Below are 22,834 nucleotides of genomic sequence, written 5' to 3'. Positions count from 1 at the left end.
CAACTAATGATGGCATTACTGATTAAAAAGTAGTTTGAGAGAGTTCCTGTTGGAAGGAGGAAACAAATTTAGTTGCACTTTGATTTCCTGCTGTAACATTTGATTGTGGAAGATCTGTAAGCAACTAGAGAGAAACAAAGGAGTATGTGAGAAATTAGGGTTTGAGGTGTGTTATATTAGTGAATTCAAGGAATTAAGTATAGAAATAAAAGAGTAAAACTGATAATAGTACCTGTCATGTAGTTAATATGTAGGAATGGTAGAATACATGATCAATTTGGGTAGTACCCATGGGTAAGGGAACAAGTGGTGGTAAAAGAATTAACAAAGACCAAGAAGATAATAGCAGCTCTCATATAATCTTGTGCCTTTTATCTTCAGTCTAATATTCAGAGACTTACAGAGCTTTCAAGCTAGAAAGAACCTGAGTAAGAGTTAGATGATGGTGCATCTGCAGATGAGAAGAATTGTTTTAGATTCATTGTCATCATGGATCAAAGACTTGTAAAAGGTTTTCACGGCTCATAGTTTGGGAATAATTTCTCTGGGAACATAATTGTACTCTGGCAACATATATTTTATCTTTGTAGATTGCATAGAGTAGATAAAGTGATCTGTTTTCAAGTCTGTTGTTGACACAGAATTAAGGAAAAGACCAGTCTGGTACATGGGGGTTTGAGATCATTGTAATGTTAGGCTCATGGCCACATGGCTACTACGGTGTCTGGATAGATTTCTGGATGATAAATTCATGTTCCTGTACAAGTTTAACATTCTAAATAGCTCTGACAGCATTATGCTGAAAGTATTGAAGACCAGTGATCAATAGGCAGAGTACTCATATATGCCTGGCTGTTAAAAGTAGGGCATGTAGTGTATGAATAATAGAAGCCTGAGTAATTAATTCTGTGTATAAAAACAGATTAATCACAGGGTGCCTGGCCAGCTCTGTTGGTAGATAGAACATGTGACTCTTGATCTCAGGGTTTTGAGTTTGAGCCCCATGTTGGGTGTAGAGACTACTGAAAAATAAAATCTTAAAAAAAAAACAACCCAGTAATCACAAGTTAGAAAGCATGTAATAAGGAGAGGCTAAAACCCAGCTCGTTAGTTATATACCATATATGAGTTACTGGGAAATTACTGAATAATTTATATGAGTACATTAATAATGATTATTTTTAAAACAGAGATAGGCTAGGTGTTGCATATTGTAATAACATCAAATATAGAAAACAGAACCTTGGCTATAGCCACAGATGATAGGCAATTCAGTGTACAATTACCAGGAGGACTAACAGTCATGCATCAGGGAGTTTTGTACATTAACATTTGTATCTGCATATAAGGACGTGTGTGTTTAACATATGTTAAATATGCAATATGTGATGTTGTTAACATATAAATGAATTCATGGAACCCATGTTACTTTGGGGAGTATCCTCTTATGTCCAGTGATTTTTAAAAAAAGGTGTGATGAAAATAGGAATGGGTAGAAAAAGTACTTACTAAGGTAATTTTTACATAATTTTTAGATCAATTAAATATATTCATCTTGGTTTAAAATTAGACTTGGTCTAGGGGTCATTTTAAAGTATAGCTGTGAAGGGATCTTACTTCTAGTTGCTTGACATTGTGGCCCTATGCACTAACAAAAAAATGGCTATACCCCTGCCCAAACATACAGGTAATGAAAGAATATACATAAGAGGGTCAGTTTAGTGTGTATTACATGTTACAGTAGTTCTAAGTCTCTGGTATTATTGAAAAGATGTATGAATTCATACTGGTTTTATGCATCATTTATGGATTTTGTGGATCATATACATGTGTTCTACTGGTTTTTTAATGAAACAGTATAGTGAATGATGAGTATAGACTTTGGTCCCTTGTCTGGATCCAAATCCCAGCCCCATCACTTATTTATTAGCTATGAGATTTTGGGCAAGTACCTGATGCCTGTATGCATCAGTTTCCTTATCTGTGAAATGGGGATAACAACTCATTTCATGGGATTATTATGGGGATTAATTCAATTTATTTTGTAGGTGTTTTCTTTATTAAATGGTTAATGCTACTGTGATTAATGAAATAAAAGGTTCAGTTGGATACTATTATGAATTTAGTGTGGCATTTTGCTATTGTAAGAGGAGAATAGTTTAAGGAATTTTAGGAGTCCTTGTATTGGATATGGTTGGGACTGTGGTCATAATGCAAAATAGCTTTCAGTCAGCAGTATTCTTCATTTGCCAAAAGAAACAGATTATTATTATTTTTTAATGTTTAATTTTGAGAGAGAAAGCATATGTACAAGGGAGGGTCAGAGAGAAAGGGGGACAGAGGATCCGAAGCTGGCTCTGTGCTGACGGCAGCTGACAGCAGTAAGCCTGATGGGAGGCTCCAGCTCACAAACCTTGTGAGTTCATGACCTGAGCCAGTCAAGACTTTGAACTGACTGAGCCACCCAGGTGCCACTTGACACAATAGAGCAAATAGAGTTGCGGGAGTTGAGGGAACCATAGCCTGAGGGCCAGATCTTGAAATAGGAGTCATGTACCGCAGTGGAATAAGGCCATGGACCAGGGAGCCAAGAGACTTGGGTTTTAGTTTCAGCTCTACCACAAACTACCTATCTGTGTTGCTTTGGGCACATGACTTACTCTTTCTGAGTATCCCTTTACTCCAGTTAAAGACTAGAAATCTCTGAAGTCTGTTTCAGTTTACCGTTCCCTTTTACTGTGACAGAATACGTGAATTAGACCTTAATTCTTTTTTTTTTTAATTTTTTGAATTATTTTTGAGAGAGAGAGAGACACTGAGCGTGAGTGGGGGAGGGGCAGAGAGCGTGAGACATAGAGTCCAAAGCAGGCTCCAGGCTCCAGGCTCCGAGCTGTCAGCACAGAGCCCAATGTGGGGCTCAAATTTGTGAACCACAAGATCATGACCTGGGCCAAAGTCGGATGCTAAACCAACTGAGCCCCCTAGGTGCCCCTCTTTTTTTTTTTTTTTTTTTTAAGTTTATTTATTTTGAGAGAGGGAGAGTGTGAGTTTGCACTAGCAGGGGAGGGACAGAGAGAGAGGGAGAGAGAATCCCAAGCAGCTTCCAAGCTGCCATTGCAGAGCCCAACATGGGGCTTGATCTCATCAATGATGTGAAATCGAGTCAGACTCTTAACCCACTGAGCCACACAGGCGCTCCAGAGAGACCTTAGTTCTAAACCATTATCCTTTATAACATTAAAAGAAGTTAAGAGATTTATGCAAAGACATAGTGGTGAATGGCAAAACTAGTACTAGAATCTTTTGTTTTTGTTTTTTTTTTTTAACGTTTATTTAGTTTTGAGAGAGAGAGAGCACAAGATGGGGAGGGGCAGAGAGAGAATGAGACACAATCCTAAGCAGGCTCCAGGCTCTGAGCTGTTAGCACAGAGTCCATCGCGGGGCTTGAACTCACAAAGTGTGGGAACATGACCTGAACCGAAGTTGGACGCTTAGCCGACTAAGCCACCTAGGCGCCCCAGTACTAGAATCTTCTTAACCAAACTTACTCTTTGCATTATACCATGTTGGCCTAAGGACAGTGAAATGGGGATAGCATTGTCCTTTGTAGAGACGGCCAACTGACTCAATACTTTTTATTCTTGTATGATTCTTGAATCCTTCATGTTGCAATTCTTGAATCAAGCTGAAGGAAAAGAATGATTACAAATTGTATGATGCTATAATTAAAACGGACTTATCTTTCAAAAAACTTTAAATGAAAATACCTGAAGGTATTTTAATGAATCTTAAAGCATTTTTCTAGCAAAGGTGAAATCCATTTGTAAGTAGTAGACTAGGGATTCAAACCTTAGGGTTCCTGCAGATTGTTTTTGATGGCAAAGCTAATGCCCTCTTCTAACTTTATGGATTTTAATCATGCAATCTCTAATAATTTGAACATCTTAATTACCTTAGTTCTTAAATTGTTCATGTATTCCAGATCAGAGTTGAACAAACCATAGCCTAAAAGGGCCAAATCTGTTTTTGTATGGCTCTGGGCTGAGAATAGTTTTTATGTGTTTAGTTTTAAATAGTTGTAAAAAAAAGGAAAGGATATTTTGTTACCTGTGAAAATTACATGAAATTTATGTTTTTGCATCCATAAATAATGTTTTAGTGGACTACATCTGTGTTCATTTGTTTACTATTGTCTTGGTGCTTTTGCTTTAAAAGTTGAGTAGATGGGACAGAGAGACCTGGGACCCACAAAACCTAAAATATTTACCTCTAGCTCTTTACAGAATGTTTCCCAGCCCCTGATCTGGAACTGTGCTGTTCAAGGTAGCAGCCACATGTAGCTATTTAAATTTAAAATAACAGAAAGGATACAAGGCAAAATCAACAAAAGGAATGGAATATGGGGTGAACTCCAGAGGAGACCAGGGGTTTTTACTGAGGGCTGGTCACACACACACCCCCTCAGTCTAGAAGGTACCAAAATTCCAGAGTCTCATAAGGAAAGCAAGTATATTTGCATTAGCAGTTTAGGTGCAGTGAGCCACTTACCATTCAGGTAAAGTTTTATATCACTCACAGGGAACTGTTTACCAGTTAGATTCCCACGTATCAGCAGCCAAGGACCTTATAAGGAGGTCTTCTTAAGAGTATCAGTCTCAGGGCGCCTGGGTGGCTCCCGTTGGTTAAGTGTCCGACTGCTCACGTCATGATCTCAAGGTTCATGAGTTCCAGCCCCACATGTGGCTCTGTGCTGACCACTTGGAGCCTGGAGCCTGCTTCAGTTTCTATGTCTCCCTTGCTGCCCCTCCCCAGCTCACACTGTCTGTCTCTCTCTCAAAAATCAATAAAACATAAACATTTTTTTAATAAATACATAAATGAAAAAGGATAGTCTCAGGGTTCCTATTTTAAACCTTCTCCGCACACTAACTGGAAAACATGGATACAGGCTATTCCCATCATCACAGAAAATTCTGTTGGGTAGTGCTGGTGTTGAAAACAGTGATTTTTAAATTATGAGCTCCTTTGAGATTCTAATGGAGAGCTTTGGATTTTTCAGTCTGGATTTATACGTGTATATATACATATATAGATACTTTCTTTTAATGTGGTTGACACTAATATTTTGTAATATATAATATTTCATGTAGTTTCAAGGAATTCACTGGTTTAGAAGAAAAAATATTAGTATTTAAAAATCTATGCTTGTTCTTGCCCCAGTCACAGTACAATTGTAGACAAATAACATTTTGTGTTTTGGTTCATGCAGCGTACTTTAGAACTTGAAAGATTGAGGTCTGGTATGAGAGACAGACTATTAGAATCTGGAACCTGCCATTGAAGTAGCTGTATGGCCTTGAGCAAATTACTTAACATGTCTAAGCTTCAGTTTCCATATCTTTAAAAGGTGATAATAAAAAGTACTGTACCTTACAGAGATAGTGAAAAGTAAGTGAGAAAATGTACGTAAGGCACTTCGCACGGTCCATGGAGTTGAGTAATTATTCAGTAGTGGCTCTTATTTGTAATAATACTTCTTGCCTCTCGTTAATGTATTCCTCCTTACCGAATGCAGAGTTTTTAGTCACTATTTACTGTGTTGTCTTAATTGATACTAATGAATGGTTCTTTTAAAGCCAGATCTAAATGGTTCTTGAATTAGGTTCTTTTAAAGCCAAATCTAGATGGTTCTTGAATTATATTGTTTGATGTTTTGTAATATTTTCTTAAACTTAAAATGTTTCTTTTATGTTTTTATTGACTATGTATAATACAACTTTTAAAAATGGAGAAACTTTTTTTAAAGATCTTAATTGTGCAACATACTTCCTAGATGGTTTTACTGATACACATTTTTCCTAATGAACTCAGACAAAATCTGTTTTGTTGATGTTGACAAGTTCTTTTTTCTCTTCTAGCTGTGCCTTTGGCTGCAACAAGTATGTTGATTACTCAAGGATTAATTAGTAAAGGTAAATATTTAAACTTCAAATTTACTTAGCATTTTGGAGATCATTATGTTTTTTAAAATGTTATTTTCCTCATTTTTAGATAAAGTGTAATGTATTAAACATGATCACTGATACACTTCTCAGGAGAGTTATGTCTCTGTGGACCCACAGACTCAGATGTCTTGATTTGAAAATTTGATGTCTTCCTTTGCTGTAGCAACATTAACAATCTACAAGAGCGAAAAGTAACTAAAAACCTGAAGAAGGTTTGCAAACAGCTAGAGAGACAAACCTGGTCTGGGAAAGGCCATCGACATCACTGTCACCTAGGATCTTGTTAGAAATGCAAATTCAGGGGCGCCTGGGTGGCTCATTCGGTTGAGTGTTCAACTTTAGCTCAGGTCATGATCTTGCAGTCTGTGAGTTTGAGCCCCACATCGGGCTGTGTACTGACAGCTCAGAGCCCGGAGCCTGCTTCAGATTCTCTGTCTCCCTCTGCCTCTACCCCTGCCCTGCTTGTGCTCTGTATCTCTCTCTCTCAAAAAATAAACAGACATAAAAAAAAATTTTTTTTTAAAGAAATGCAAGTTCACGGGCCCTATCCCAGACCTCCTTAATCAGAATCTCAAGGTAGGGCCCAGGTATCTGTGTTTTAACAAACTTCAGGTGATTCTCCTACACTCTCTTAAAGATCAGTGGCTCCTTGAACCAGAGCTTTGTCTTAGAGTATGGAGAGGTGGGGGGACACTTTTTGTCCCAGATTCTCTTGGCGTGAATATTATGGTGCATTCATGTGTGGGTTTTGAGTGTAATTTTTAAGTCTTTCAGTATCCACATGTTAAAATTAAATGGTTATTACATTTATTTTGTGAACTATATGTCCTTGGAATGAGGTGTTCCGGAACAGGGTAGAAACTCTTGGAGCTTTTGAGCCTCGGTACAGTAGGAGACTGGAGAGCTTGAAGGTTAAGGCAGAAGTGGTAGTGGTTAGGAGAATCAGATTGTACCTCCTCATTTAGACAGACCTTCTAGCTTTAACAATAAAATCTCACCTCTGCTGTTTCGTTTGTTTGTTTTTGTTTGCACCTGCTTGGCTTGGTATATGTGCTGCTGAAGCCAGCACCCTGCTTGACTTAGAAATGCCTTGCTCCTACACATAACTAATGATACAGCTAACTGAAGCAGCAATTCCCTTGTTTTAGTTGCAGATATTTCATGATAGAACTGCTTCTGGGTACGGTGAATCCCACTGAAACTGTTAGAACCTCTAACTTAGGAGGCACATTGTTTTTACAGCTAAAATCTTCCTGGATTCTTAGTCACCATTTGGTGATTAATTATTTGACTTGTCATCAGTGGCAGTTTGTGCCTCTGTGGTTTCATTTGCAAAAGTCATACCATAATCAAGAGAATATATTGTTTCAGAATCTGCCTCTGTAATTGTCCTTAATGTCTGAGCCTGGAGCCTTACAGTAGAATTCCATTATCCATTTTTTAGAAAGATTGAATTGCTGAAAATGATTTAACTTAGTTTATGGAATAATGTTTATTATATAATATGTGTCATAACTGTTAGTTTGTTGTTACTCTTAGGGTTTTGATAATTTGGAATAAAAAATATAAAAAACAACATTGAATGATACATTACTCAGGTAACTTTCGCAGGATTAAGACGTTTTATTATCGTTGTATTAAAGATTTGTTTTGGGTGCAGTATTCTAATAAAAAAGTCAGTCTCAAAAAAAGAGATTGAAGGGTGCCCGGGTGGCTCAGTCGATTGAGTGCCCAACTTCCACTCCAGTCATGATCTCACAGTTCATGAGTTCGAGCCCCATGTTGGGCTCTCTGCTGTCAGCACAGAGCTTGCCTCAGATCCTCATCTCCCTGTCTCTCTGCACCTCCCCTCCTTGCGCTCGCTCTCTCTCAAAAATAAACATTAATAAATAAATTATTTAAAAGAAAAGAAGGAAATTGGAAAAGACTTTAGGAAAAGAATCCAAAATCCATCAAGACATTTTGCATTTAAACAAAATGCCTAACGTTTTGTATATGCTTTCATCCACAGTGTCATACTCTACGTGGTCTTAGCTGCTCCATCACTACTCATTCTCTTTCTATGAAAACATTTAAACATGTCCAGGTCTGTTTTAACGTGAGAACACGAAAAAGAAAAACCTTTCCTCCTGTCCCTTTCCAACTCTTCCCAGCTGTCTTGCATTTGAAGCCAGACTTCATGAAGGAGCACTTCACTTTTAACTTCTTTCAACCCGTTGCATTTGTGTCAAAAAATTCTGCATATGTTCAAACATTTACCAAAACTTTTAAGTTTATTTATTTTGGAAGAGAGAGAGAATCCCAAGCTGCCTCCATGCTGTCAGCACAGAGCCCAGCGTGGGGCCCAGTCCAAGAGCCGAGAGATCATGACCTGAGCCAAAATCAAGAGTTGGACACTTAACCGACCGAGCCACCCAGGTGCCCCTGACATTTACCAAAACTTTGAACCGTTACCAATACAACCTCCTTGTTACTTAAATTCCATGGGCAGTTTCTCTTCTTGTTGGTTATATGACTTTAACCAGTCTTTGAAACATTCTCTCCCCTAGGCTTCTATGACAGCATATTCTGATTTTTCCCCTGCCTGTGGCACCTCCTCCATTTTTTCATGGTTTTTGGGTGTCTGATCTATACTATATACTGTTTTCAGTAGCTAGCACTAAAAGACCAAAATCTATGACCTGTTGGTACTTAATATTCTAGTGTGGGTTTTCATCCTCCACCTGTGTTCTTCAGAATTCTGCTTTGACTTTCAGTCTTCAGTCCGTATATACACTGTTAACCCAGTAATAACTGGGCTTCAGAGACCATGTATTGCTCTAAATCCCCATGATTATCCCTAGCCTAGACACCTGCTCCAGAACCATATTCTGCGTATCTTTACACAGATGGCCCTCCTCACAGGTTCCTTACGCTGACATGTTGCATCCCAAACTGAGTTCATTCCCCCCCCACCCCCCAAACCAGTTTCTCTATTTTCTCCATGTCTGAATGGTATCACTCTTCAGGACACTGAGACATTATCCTTAACTTCTACTTCTTATTTGCCTTGTGGAATAAATGTCCATTCTAGTCCAGCTCTTAAATATCTCTGTGAACTGTTCACCTCCATCTGCACAGCCGCTATAATTAATGCCACCGTCTGTTGTCAAGAGTGTTGAATTAACCTTCGACAAGTCTATTTGCCTCTATTCCTGCTACTTCCCTTTAGGAAACAGACTGTCTCTGGCATTGACCACTGGGCACGGTGCACGTAGTAGATACTCAGATATTTGAGTGGGTAAATAAGACCACGCTGTATTGCCTTCATTCTCTCTCTAGACTGTAAAAACTCTGTGAGGTGGCAAAGAGAGCATCTTGTTCATTGTTCTGTTCCTACTTCCTAGTACATAGTGTCTGTTGTAAGCGGTATGTAACTGGTGACAGAATGAAGGAACAACTCTTTTGTATGAAAGTGGGTATTGTTACCATCTTCCTTTTTCTCCTTATCTCACTTGTGTAACTGAGGCTGATAGCATAATTTAGTTCTGTTTTTATACTTTGTATATGTGAAATTATACAAGTACTCTTTTGTACACTTTTTTTCAGTGTTATGAGATTCATTCAGTGGTATATCGGAACTGGCTTATACCACCTCCAGAGAGCTGGTTGTTAAATTTTCAAGAACTTGGCAAGCCAATTTTTAAACTATTGATAGCTGACATTGGTCATGGTGCAATTATTTATTCCACGGCAGCTGATCATTACAAATCAGGACTGGTTATTTGGAGAGCTGGTTTTCCAGCACATCGCTAGATTCACCCACATTGTTGCATATAATTGTAGATTATATATTCTTGTTGCCATGTAGTTTTCTGCTGTGTAAATACACCACAGCAGCTTATCCATCTTGTACAGTGGCAGTTGGGTAGTTCACAGTTTTGACTATTACAAATAGTTCTCTTATGAATACAGACAGCATCTCTTGGTAGACATTTTGCTGGGTCGTAGATTATGTATATATTTAGCTTTGGTAGATAACTGCCAAACTTTCTAGATTGTTTAGACCTATTTACACTCTCAGGCCAGTTTATTAGTAGAGTTTTATTTGTGTCACATTACCACCAACACTTCCTATTTCCAGAATTCTGGCCATTGTGGTGAGTGAATAGTGATACTGATTGCATTGTGGTTTTAATTTGCATCTCTGATGACAAATGAAGTTGAGGACCTTTTCTTTTGTTTATAGCTCACTTGAATATATTCTTTTTTTGTGAAGTGTCTGTTCAAGTCTATTGTCCATTTTTCCATTGCGTTCTCTTTTTCTGTTGGTTTTGTGAGAGTTCTCTGTATGTTCTGAAAGTGAGTCTTTTGTCAGATACATGTATTGTGATACTATTTTTTTCCCACTGATTAACTAGTTCTCAATATGATCGAGTCTAATTTATCATATTTTTTTATGATGAGGGTTTTTTGTGCTCTGAGATCTTTGTCTATTAAAAGGACATGAAGAGGGCCGCCTGGGTGGCTTGGTCGGTTAAGTGACTTCGGCTCAGGTCATGATCTCACGGTCCGTGAGTTCGAGCCCCGCGTCAGACTCTGTGCTGACAGCACAGAGCCTGGAGCCTGTTTCAGATTCTGTGTCTCCCTCTCTCTCTGCTCCTCCCTTTGTTCATGCTCTGTCTCTCTCTGTCTCAAAAATAAATAAACGTTTAAAAAAAAAAAAAAATAAATAAATAAAAGGACATGAAGAATCTCATGCTTTTTTTCTATAAGCTTTATTTTTTTCCCACTTAAATTTTCATGTATCTGGAATTGTTTTTGAATACAGGCATATCTTGTTTTATTGTGCTTTGCTTTATGGCACTTCACAGATTTTACACTCTTTACAAATCTCTAAGGTTTGTGGCGACCCTGCTCTGAGCAAGTCTTAGCACCATTTTTTCAACAGCATTTGCTCACTTTGTGTCTCTGACATTTTGGCAGTTCTCACAATATTTCAGATGTTCTCCTTATTGTATTTGTTGTAGTGATCTGTGATCAGTGATCACAACTCTAAAAGCTCAGACGATGGTTAGCATTTCTTAGCAATAAAGTATTTTATTTTTTAGACATAATGCTGTTGTACACTTACGATTACAGGGGCGCCTGGGTGTCTCAGTTGGTTGAGTGTTTGACTTCAGGTCAGGTCATGATCTCTCGGTTTTTGAGTTCGAGCTCCGCGTTGGGCTCTCTGCTGACAGCTGAGAGCCTAGAGCCTGTTTCAGAGTCTGTGTCTCCCCCTCTTTCTGCCCCTCCCCCATTCATGCTGTCTCTCTCAAAAATAAATAAAACATTAAAAAAAGATTACAGTAAAGCATAAATGTTTTTATATGCACTGGGAAACAAAAAAAAAAATCATTTGACTTGCTTTTTTGCTTTTCTCGCTTTATCATGGTGCTCTTGAACGGAACCTTCAGTATTTCTGAGGTATGCCTATGTTGTATGAGGTGGGATCAAGGTACATTTTACCCCCTTATGTATATGAAGGTGACTCAGCACCATATTTTGAAAGAACGGTCTTTTTCACTGCGTGCAGTGTTGCCTTTTTCATAAGTGACTATGTGTGGCCTGTTTCTGGACTGTCTTCTGGTTTTGGTCGGTTTATCTGTTCTTGCGCTTAGGACAGTCTTAATTGCTCTAGCTTTATCATAGATCTCGACATTTGTTGGTAGTCCGTTTTCCAGTTTTTTGTTGTTTTTCAATATTGCCTTGTTCTTGTATTTCCACATGATTTTTAGAATAAGTTTTTCAACTTCTGGGAACACTGTCTTTGATTTTTAATCGGGATTGCATTGAATTTATGGAGAATTGCCATATTTACAATATTTAGTCTTTCATTTCATGGACATGGTATGTTCCTCCCTGTAGCTTTCATTTCTGTCCGTAAGTTTTGTAGTTTGCAGCATACAAATCTTTGAAATTTTCATTAGATTACTCCTGGATCTTTGATTGTTTTTGTATCTTTCAAAAAGTGTGGTTCGTTTGTTTGTCTTTAGTATATAGAAATGATACATATATTTTTTTGTGTATTGACTTTGTTTCAAGTGATCTTGCTAATAAATTCACCTGTGCTAATAGATTATAGAGTCATTTGGATTTCATTTTTCTCTTAATGTTGGATTTACTTGGTTTTCTCTCTCTTTTAAAAAAAGGTTTATTTAATTTTGAGAGCGAGAACTAGTGGGGGAGAGGCAGAGTGAGGAGACAGAATCCCAGGCAGGCTCTGTCTGCACTGTCAATGCAGAGCCAGATGCAGGGCTTGAACTCAAAAACTGAGATCCTGATCTGGGCTGAATGAGTCCAGCGCTTAACGGACTGAGCACCGAGGCGCTTTGGTTTTCTGTTTTAAGTAGTTACAGTTTTTTTTTTTTTTTTTTAACGTTTATTTATTTTTGAGACAGAGCATGAATGGGGGAGGGTCAGAGAGAGGGAGACACAGAATCTGAAACAGGCTCCAGGCTCTGTGCTGTCAACACAGAGCCCGACGCGGGGCTCGAACTCACAGACCGTGAGATCATGACCTGAGCCGAAGTCGGCCACTTAACCGACTGAGCCACCCAGGCGCCTGGTAGTTATAGTCTTAGACCTCTCTGGGGTTATGGAGAGAGCTAATGTTGTCAGGTAGTATTTGAAGGTAGTCCATACTGATCTTTCCTTTTATCTTTGTGGGTTGCCCAAAGCTGCTGAGAAATAGATCTGTCTTTATACTGCAATTCCAAATTTATTATTTTGTCTCACATTAGAAGAGATGAAGATTATGATTCACAGCAATAGTTTGCTTATTTGTGTCATTTTCTTACATTTAGCATAAACATTGGCATAAACCTTTTTATTTTAATAGAAAGTGAAATATTCTAATTATGTAAATGTGTCTATCTCCAATAGTGTTACTCAGGAATATCTACCCTTTTATCTTCAGGAATCCTTTCAAGTCACCCCAGATATGGGTCCATCCCTAAACTTCTATGTAAGTATGAACAATCCTAGTTTTCCTTTCTAAATAAAATAAGTAGTTTTTACCAAATGTTTTGTCTCATCTAACTTCTAGCCATTATTTGGTGTATTTGTTTTGACTAGTTTGTTTAAGCTTTTCATTAAACAGACTGACTACCTGGGCATTAAGAATCACAAGTTACTAATAGGAGGAATTTTTTTCTTTATAATATAATAAAACTATTCCTCTTAAGTGATGTGTAAGGAGACAGTATTTTAAAATAAATTCTCTTGGTTTATGAGGAAAGAAAGTTGTCAAGTAGCGATGAACCAAAGTAAAGTGTCTTAAAATTAAGTCCAACTTTTAAAAATCTCTTTACATTTTAAAGCGTAAGCAAGCATAATTTACTTACATACTATAGTATGGTTTATAGGAAAGAAGCTAATAAATTGCTTTAAAAAAGAGCACCTGTGGCTTTTCTATGAATCTTCCCAGGTTAGCCTCTCTTTTATAGTGGAAATAAACACATAATGATGGCAACACTAGCTATGTTTAGGTATCACTTCATAATTCATTATTTTAAGGGGTTTGTTGCACCTAATTTTAAAAACAGTCTTATGAAATTAGCAGGTCAAATGGTAGCATTCCCATTTTACAGGAAAAGAAATGGCCTAAAATCCTTCTGATTAGGCTAGAACTCTGCTTTAATTCCACATTTCCGTTATACTTTTACCACGTCTTTCCTGTCTATATTAATAATTAGTAAAGTAGAATTTATATATCTTAAAGCAACTTTATTTTGGATTATTTTGTGAAAGTGAATTATATTTACAGACTCTGTTTGCTCTCAGGCTGATATAATGGTACTTGTACCATTATTTCAAGAAATCTCAGTCTTCCCGTACCAACGACCTCTATTCAGGATCACATTTCTTAACAAGTTTCCTTTTAGGAAAGATTTTTATCTAAATGGACACATTGAGTCACATTTTTTGTTTGTTTTTACAAATAAGTTGCTTGTATCATGGGATATTTTGCTGGAAAGCTTTCTTACGTGAAAACTTGCCAAGAGAAGTTCAAGAATCTTGAGAATTCCCCTCTTGGAGAAGCTTTACGCTCAGGACAAGCACGGCGATCTTCACCATCTGGGTAGGCCAAACTCTGATTTTTATTAAAGGTTTTTAATTTTAGCTAAAAAAAATTGTAATTGGATATTGCCATAATTGAGGGCATGAAACATTGCCTAACCTGAAGGACCATTGGAAACTTGCCATTTTCCAGCAAGCTAAAACTGTTTCTGTTTTACTTGGAGTAAAATTTGTCTGCTTTTGTTTTTATTTGTGTTTTTTTAAATTTTATTTATTTATTTGAGTAAACTCTACACTCAACATGGGGCTTGAACTTATGACCCCAAGATCAAGAGTCTCATGGCTTTACCAACTAAGCCAGCCAGGCACCCCTACCTTTGTTTTAAATAGAGAGTTGCATCCTATCGGGAATGCTAATCCCAGAATAAAGGATTTTAATTTGGCAAACACTTTTGATTACTATATTTTGGACTTTTCTTTTGAATTCCCAAATTTCATCAGTTCCATCTCTTAATCCTTCTGTTATGTATGTACGTTCTCCAAATTTTTGTTTTAATTATGTTAGTATAAATAAATGAATCCTGTCCATCTGGATAGGTAGATCAATAATGTAATTAAGTAGATTTAATAGATAAATTGTTATAAATGATAAAGTCCATGAATGCTAGTAATCCTTACGTATCTGCCTTAGCTAAATAGTGTTTATGGCCTGCTAGCTATGGAAGTAACTTCCCAATTAATGTGGGAACTGGACATACTGGACATATTTCTGATTCGAAGTACTTTTTTTCTAAGAACTTTAAACACATTAAAAATGATCTCTGAAGCTTAGGGATTAGAAAATTGGCTAATACACTTTTCTTCTATATTAAGAATGACATTTTTAAGTTGTATAAATGGGTCAGAACATATTTTTAAGGTTTTTGTGGTGGAGAGAAAGACTTCATTTTGCTATCATAAATGACCATGTTAAAATTAGACGATTCCTTTAGAAAATAAGATAACTAGTTTTTATATGTTGACACACTTCTTAGGGTGTAGATAGTAACTTGTGTTTCTTATACAATATGAATTACAGGCACTATTCTCAGAAGTCAAAATATGACTCAAATGTGAGTGGTCATTCATCTTTTGTGACATCTCCAGCAGCAGACAACATAGAAAAAGACATGCTTCCTCATTATGAGCCAATTCCATTCAGTGCTTCTATGAATGAATCTACTCCCACTGGTATTACTGATCATATTGCCCAAGGTAGAAACTTCTCTTGAAATGAATTTCAACATTTTATGGTCCAACGTATGTATAAACTTTATTTGATCACCTTTTCTGCTGGATATCACCTGTATGTTCCACCACCACCCTAAACTCAGCATGTTTGTTGTGCATTTGTTTCTTCCTTCATTCTACGTTTCGTGACGTCCAGTAGATGTCAGGCGCTCAGCTAGGTATGGAAGAAGTATAGATGAATAAGACGTGGTCCTTGTCCCTGAGAAATTCTCTTAGACTGTTAGAAGATACAGAAATATAAGGAAAAATTACTAATGTGTCCCATTAATTGAAAATACTAACAAACTTGAGTGATCTAGCAAAGAAGAAGTGCTAAATTGGACCTCAGGGAGGCTTCAAAGAAGTTATACTTGTTAGGCTGGTCTTAAAGGCTTTCAGCTTTTTTGTCTATAATGTGAGAAAAATAATAATTACCTGCCTTACAGAACTGTTGTCAAGTGAGAAAATCCATGTGAAAATGCTTTGTGAAGTTTGTGTAAATACTAGCTTTGAAGATCACAGAATGTAAGTGAAACACCATCAACTTTGGATTAAGGCCTGGATTTGAATGATTGACATTGGCTAGCTATGTGACTTTAGGCAAGTAACTAATTTGTGATTCCTTCAGTTTCTTGATCTCCCGAATGGAGATAATAATACCTCTCTTAAAGAGCTTTTGGAATCAGATGAAATAATCAGAGGTAATGCCTGGCAAGTAATGGGCTCTCAGCAGACATTCATTTCCTTCCTTCGTTCTTTCAATCTAGTTTGCGGTGAAGAGTAAAGAATTAGAAAGTACAGGTTTGCAATTCCTTATCTAAAATCCTAAAATCCAAAAAATTCTAACAACCACAAAGCTTTATTTTTAAAAATTTTTGTTGTTTATTTATTTTTCTAACACGGGGCTTGAACTCTCGACCTTGAGATCAAGAGTAACATGTTCTATGAACTGAGCCAGTCAGGCGCCCCTACAAAGCTTTTTTAGTAATTAAACTGATGATAAAATCTGACTTAATTCGTTTCAGACACTGACCTACACTGACATAAGTCTATTTGTAATCTTTATCTTAAATGTGATTTTCCTGCATTTTGTTGTAGAAATATAAATGTTTGTTTATGCATTGCTGCTTCAAATCACTGAATGGATGGATAGTAAGCAATATAAGGGCCATATACTATGACATTTTTCTAAAATCTGAGAAATTGAATTTTGAAAAGTTTCTGACTATGAAGGTTTGGATAAGGGATTGTGGATAGAATGTTCTTTGAAAACGCTTCCTTTGATGCAAATACCATAAGCCAGTAACTGTAAGGAACAAATAAGGTTAAAGGAACATTTGAGCTTTTGTTGTTTAAGCTGGGACAGATTTGGGTCCATGTTTTAAGTTAAAGGGAGAGAGGGGAAACAGTGGGAAGGGAGAAGTTGATTATAAGTCAAGGTTCCAGAGGTTGTAGAAGGGGTTCTAGGTAGGTCAGAATATAAAGTAGCCACTATATACATGCAGCTATTAAATAAAATTAAATCAAAATGCAAATTCAAATTCCTCAGTTGCTTTGTAAGCATTTTAGTTCAGTAGCCACACGTGCTAGTGGCTGCTTTGTTGGAATGTGCAGATACAGAACATTCTGATCATTTCAGAGAATTACATTGGCCAGCATTGCTTTAGAGCAGGATGGGGTGGGGGTGGTGAGTATTAATTAACCTTTCGGAAAAGAAGAGACAGGAGAGAATGGAAGTTACAGTAATTAAAGACATTCGTAAGTGGGTGGAAGTTGTCGAGAGCCTTGACTTTCTTTTTTTTTTTTTCCTGAATGGTTGGAAACAAAGACCTCCCAATTAGAAAGGGAAGAAGGCTGGCAGATTAGGAGAGAGTGGTTAGTTATTATTTTATCTTCAGAGGCAGCTGTTCTATTTCTTACTGCATCTCTCATTTTGCCAGACTCTCAAGTCCGAATCCATTCTACTTGGATTCTAGCCGTGCATCACCTCTTCCTTTGTAATGATTTTCATCTTTCCATCCATTTGCATTAGAAAATTCCATTCCATGTTACATAATTCCTTTTCCAAATAAAAGCAAACAGACAAAATGCCCTTTGGTATCTGCCTAAGGACTACAGCAAAGCCCATATTTCAGTATATTTTATGTCCTCCAGAACAGCCGTCTCTCCATCCACTGCTCTGCTTTCTCAGCCCCTTCTCTAAATCAGGATTGCCACTCTTCGACTTCTCTCCACAGGGGCCAGTCGTGGCCTCCTGCTTTGCCCCAGGTGCTGTCCTCCCTTACCAGGACACTCTCCCCTTTTGTTTAAGTCCTGCCTGCCCTATTTCGTTCTGCTTTCTCTTACCAGAAATTGAGAATTATTAATCTTTCAAAGTAGAAAGCACTCCTTCGTAGCTGTAAGGAGACTTATCATAGGTAGTTTATTACAGTTAGATTTAAATCAGTGCTGTTTTATATTTTATTCCTTCCAGCTCTTTATAACCTTCCCAAAGTAGTAAATCGTGGTCGCTACACAATGCAGAATATTTTCATTGGGCTTTTGTAAGTGGAAAAAATTCTCCCTAATCTTCTGATTTATGTTCCATCATTTGCCACAATTTCAGAACAAAGAAATATTTTCTTTTTGGTGAGAAAAAGTATTAGACCTGGAAGGAACTTTAGAGATAGATAGATCATCTAGTCAAACTTGCATATTTCACAATGAGAAAAACTAAGATTCAGAGAAGCTTAGTGATTTGCCCAAGGACATTCAGTGCTTGTTAGCTAAGTGGGAATGAGAATTGTGGGTTCCTAACTAATAATCTAGTACACAGTTTCCTTCACAATTTAAAAAATACCACTTACGGTGAAGGGAAATTAATAACTACTCATTACCAATGAAATGTAAGTGCTTTTAAAATCCAATATAAGTTTATAATATTTTTATTTGCATTCTTTTTTAGCAAAAATTTAGTTTTCAAGAATGGTATATAGTATTAAGACTAGTTAGAAATTTAAAGCCTTTTTGCTTTGTATCAATGCAGTATACTTTGTAGCAAAATAAAAGGTTATGGTTGAAAACATTTAATGTACAGTTATGTTGATTTGAAAATTCTGATTATTTACTGGGATCTTCCTCTGGAGTTCTAAAATTCCACTTAGATAAAAACTTCTTTTTAAAAAATTATTTTAATTAATATGATTGTTAATAAAATGATACACCCGATTTGTGTGTAAAATTTTGAAAGATACTATTTTTGGGGTGGTGTGTAAGACTTTTGTAAGTTAAGTAGTTGTTGACTGAATGTCATGTTGGCATTGGTTAATTTCTTTTAAAGTGTTTATATGGCTTTCCTTGCCGGTTATACATTTTGTAAACTATGTTTAATATTTGTTCCTGTCATCTAATATTAGGAGTAACCACTTCCTGATTTTTGCGTCAGTTTTTGACTCTTTAATGATATGTATTCCTACCTTGACTCTCCTTGGGAGAAAGAATAAATGCTGGTTCCCCGGCCAAAATTATCACTGCTGCTTTTTTCTGCCATAGTATTGCATCCGTTAGATCTGAGAAAAATGATCCGTGCTGTCATTAAAGTCTGTATTTTATACTTCTCAGTATGTATTTTCAAGTGTTTCTGTTTAAGTATAAAGATGGTAAATTTTTTTTTTTTAATAGTTATAGTTATTTGCATATAGGCTCTGGTTATAGGAACATTTAACTATACCAAGTAAAATGTATACTATGTCATAGGTTTTGTTCATTTGTCACTGGTATGCTATATTTCTTTTTAATTCTATAAAAAGTGAATAATTTTCTAGTTTAAAAACTAGCATTTTCGTGAATATGAATTTTGCTGGCATATATTACGATATCCATTCTTCTGGCCCTGGTTACTTTTTAATTTTTTTATGTGGATTTTAAATTTTAGAAATAAAAGCTTAACAGTGTACGAGAAAGTCAATTTTAGTTTTGTAATGATCTTGGGAAAAATTTGGGATGGTGGTAATAATTTGAGCCTTTATTTTACTTTATTCTGTTTTTATTGTAGGTAAGAAGCATTTCTAAAGTGTAGTTGCTTTGGATTTATTCAAATCCTTTTATCGCCATTTATTAACTCTTTGTTGTTTTAGGACCTGATCCCAACCCTGAAGAAAGTCCTAAAAGAAAAAATATTACATATGAGGAATTAAGGAATAAGAACAGAGAGTCATATGAAGTAACTTTAACACATAAGACTGACCCCTCAGTCAGGCCTATGCAGGAAAGAATGCCAAAAAAAGAAGGTATGATAGTTTAGTATGAATCACTTTACTCTTTAGGATTGGAAACTATAGCATTAGTTTAAAATATTAATTATACAAATATGTGATTTAACTCCTCAAGCAATTAACAAAATAACCTTTTTTTTAAAAAAAAGAATAGCTATCAGTTAACAATTTTTCCTTTTCTAAGGTGTTCCAGAGACCATTTGTGTTAGAAAATAATGAAGTCCAGATGGTAGTATGACTTAAGACAATGAGACTAGTTTTAACACATTGTAGAAATTATAAATCCATTTGAATGTTTTTTCTTATCAGAAGTCACCTTGGGGCTTGATAATGTTTCTTAAATGATGCATCTGTTGCATAAAACCGTATCTGGTGACTTGAAGTTGATAATGGGCTGTAATGCCACTTTTAGCAGAAGTGGAGAATCATGATTGAGTAGTGAAATTGATTTTCTTATATGTTTTGTGAAATTGGAATAAGAGTTATTTGCCTTACAAACCAGCTTTTAGGGCACTTCCAAAAGAGGAGTTTGACCTTTTGTTTCCAATAGTACTTTTACTTTATAATTACAAATTTAAAGATCACAGTTTGTTTTAATTCCTTTTGGAACTGCTGTACATTACCCAAAGTAAATTTTCTGGCACAGAAGTTTACCCCTAATGGAAGAAGGCATTTTGAATTGGGGTTTGTACCTGTTTCAATGTTAGAGTTTCATGATGTCTTTCTTGAGGAATTTTAGAGGGTATGTCAGTTGTTTCAAGGTTTTCTATTTACTACTGTAAAAAAGGGAAGGAAGGAAGGAAGGAGGTCCCTGGCACCTTCTTGAGAGTCATACACCACAAAGAACGCAAAAATACATAAAAATCTTTTGTATTTTTTATTATGATCTTTTAGAACCAATTTTTAAAAATTTTTTAAATTGTTTATTATTTTTGAGAGAGAGAGCATGAGTGGGGAAGGGGCAGAGAGAGAGGGAGACACAGAATCCGAAGCAAGCTCCAGGCTCTGAGCTGTCAGCACAGAGCCCGACGCGGGGCTCAAACTCACCAGCTGTGAGATCATGACCTGAGCCAAAGTTGGATGTTTAACGGACTGAGCCACCCAGGCGCCCCTTAGAACCAATTTTATTTCTAATTAGTAGCAGTCGCTTCATTTAGAATTCTGTTTTCCTAACAATGTTGGATAATATTACTGTCATGTTATTAGTGTAAAAAAACCCAGCTTTCAAATATTATTTGTAATAAGAAATACTTGTTGATGTTTATCATTAAAGAAGCTTTAGCATAAACATTATGCATTCAAGTGGCCATTACTCTGTAATATGTAAAGACTTATTGGTACTTTAATTTGAGGATTTAGACTGTAAGCTCCACGAGGGCAGGCAGTAGCATTTCTCTCATTTCTGTGATCTTTTTCTGCACAACGTAGTACCATGTCCTGATGTTTCAGATATGGAGTGTTGTGGTTGGGGCTTAGTAATAAAGGTTAACAAAATAGATCTTTGGCATTTGCTGGATTCTGACATTTGTGGTTTTGACTGAATGGTCGTGAAGTTCTGTCACATGACACTAATATGAAACAGTTTTTTTCTTTGTAAAAAGAAAGCTGTGTGTGTGTGTGTTTGTATGCTTTATATACAGAATTTAAAAGAAAACAGTTTTGAAATAGTTTGGGTGATTTTTATAGAATGTTCTGTTTTAGAGTCTAGACAGAAAGTTTGACATTGACCGAGACATCACTGGTCAGAAAATGTCACCTAAAATATGTTTGTTGACATTCACCTAAATCAGAAATTAAGACTGAGAAATTTCAGAAACAGAAGCTTATTATCAATCAGTTGTCAGGGCAGTGATAGCATCACATTATCATATAGCTTCTAGAAGACTACCTTATACTCAATGAGGATATGAAGCTTAGGGGAAAAGTCAAAATATGAGGGGAGAAAACCCTATCATATCTTCTTATAATAATGAAATAGTTTTAAACAGACTCCCCAAAAGAATCTTGGGGAAATGGTCCCTAGTCCATACTTTGACAACGTCTCCTTTACATTGTTATGAATACTAGAAGAGCTGTAATCCATCGATGAACCCTACATAGAAGAGAGGCTAAAAGTAAGAGAAGACAGAGGAGCTTGTTTCAAAATGTAATTTCACGTAAGATGTAGGACTGGGGAAACTTTTTCCTTCTTGTATAGTATTACAGCTCATGGGAGGAAAGAATGAATTAACCACAACCTGAAGACTTGATCATTTCTGTTACTATATGTTTTGTGAAAAACAAAATTCAAATGTTTGTTATTATATTTTATTTCCTGGTAACTTTTTGGTGTGTGCTATAATATACACCACACTTAGTATGGCAAACTTGTAAAGGCACGCATGCTTTGGACCTAAACAGACTTGTGTTCTGACTTCTGTTCTATTTGCTTTACTAGGCTTGTACCTTGGGCAAGTTACTAATCTGTTTTCTCGCCCTTAAAATGGGGGCTGTGTTTACAATAAGGTTGTTATGAGAATCAAATATTTATGTCAAGTTGTTGATAGAGTGCACCATTATTTGTGTCTGAACTTCAATTTGCAAAAGTCTGGCTAGCCCCTTTCTGTCATGTGCATTTATTCAAAATGAGAAACACTTTTTAGTATAATAGCAAACTTAAATAGTATCTTTTACTTATTACTGTTTGGAATCATCAATTATTTGTGCTTTTTTCCTAGTCAAAGTAAACAAATATGGAGATACTTGGGATGAGTGAAAAATTGCATCATTGGACCTACTGAAGGAGTTTTCAATATCCAGCCTCATCTAGGTGGTCATGAGTATCTGCATGCTTTGAGCTCAGCAGCAGTCTTCATAAACACATTTAAAACTAGAACCTGGGTTCTTGTGGTTTGGCTTATTAAAATGATGTTTAAAACACAGATTTTAATGTGAATGTTGTATGGCTGTATTCACCTTGAGGAACTATATGAATGATGGTGTCATACCGTGGTCACATGCAGTTTGTGAAATTGTTTTAAGTGACAGGATAAGGATACTCTTCTAAAACTGTAAAGAGTCTGTAATTCTCTAGGATCAGCATATATGAAAATAAATGATAGCTGCATGTTGATTTGGGGTGGGTGGCGGGGGGGAGCAAGCATAATTTTAAGTGTTAAGCTTTACATCCAAAAAATTATTAAAAAGCCTTTCTCCGGTGTTTGCTGTATTTACTTATTAATGTGTATGGTAAATAAAATATAAAGGAACATGCATCTTCATTGA

General features: G+C 36.4%; 1 protein-coding gene across 5 annotated transcripts in view; it reads left to right on the top strand.

Annotated features, from left to right (window-relative positions):
- OCIAD1 (OCIA domain containing 1) overlaps positions 1-22,834 on the top strand; it is a 27,382-nt gene extending 4,548 nt beyond the window's left edge. For 3 of the 5 annotated variants that reach the window (XM_007075902.3, XM_015534751.2, XM_042984567.1), the window contains exons 4-9: positions 5,919-5,972; positions 12,946-12,993; positions 13,974-14,109; positions 15,127-15,302; positions 19,433-19,585; positions 22,288-22,834. In XM_007075902.3, coding sequence (XP_007075964.1) covers positions 5,919-5,972; positions 12,946-12,993; positions 13,974-14,109; positions 15,127-15,302; positions 19,433-19,585; positions 22,288-22,325 — 605 coding nt within the window. In that variant the 3' untranslated portion in view covers positions 22,326-22,834. Of the gene's footprint in view, positions 1-5,918; positions 5,973-12,945; positions 12,994-13,973; positions 14,110-15,126; positions 15,843-19,432; positions 19,586-22,287 lie in introns of those variants that run through there. The other 2 variants (XR_006217019.1, XM_042984568.1) reach the window with 2 other exon arrangements.

Source organism: Panthera tigris, chromosome B1, assembly GCF_018350195.1.
Source record: "Panthera tigris isolate Pti1 chromosome B1, P.tigris_Pti1_mat1.1, whole genome shotgun sequence".
NCBI classification, from domain to species: Eukaryota; Metazoa; Chordata; class Mammalia; order Carnivora; family Felidae; genus Panthera; species Panthera tigris.
This window is presented reverse-complemented; position numbering and strand designations above follow the sequence as displayed.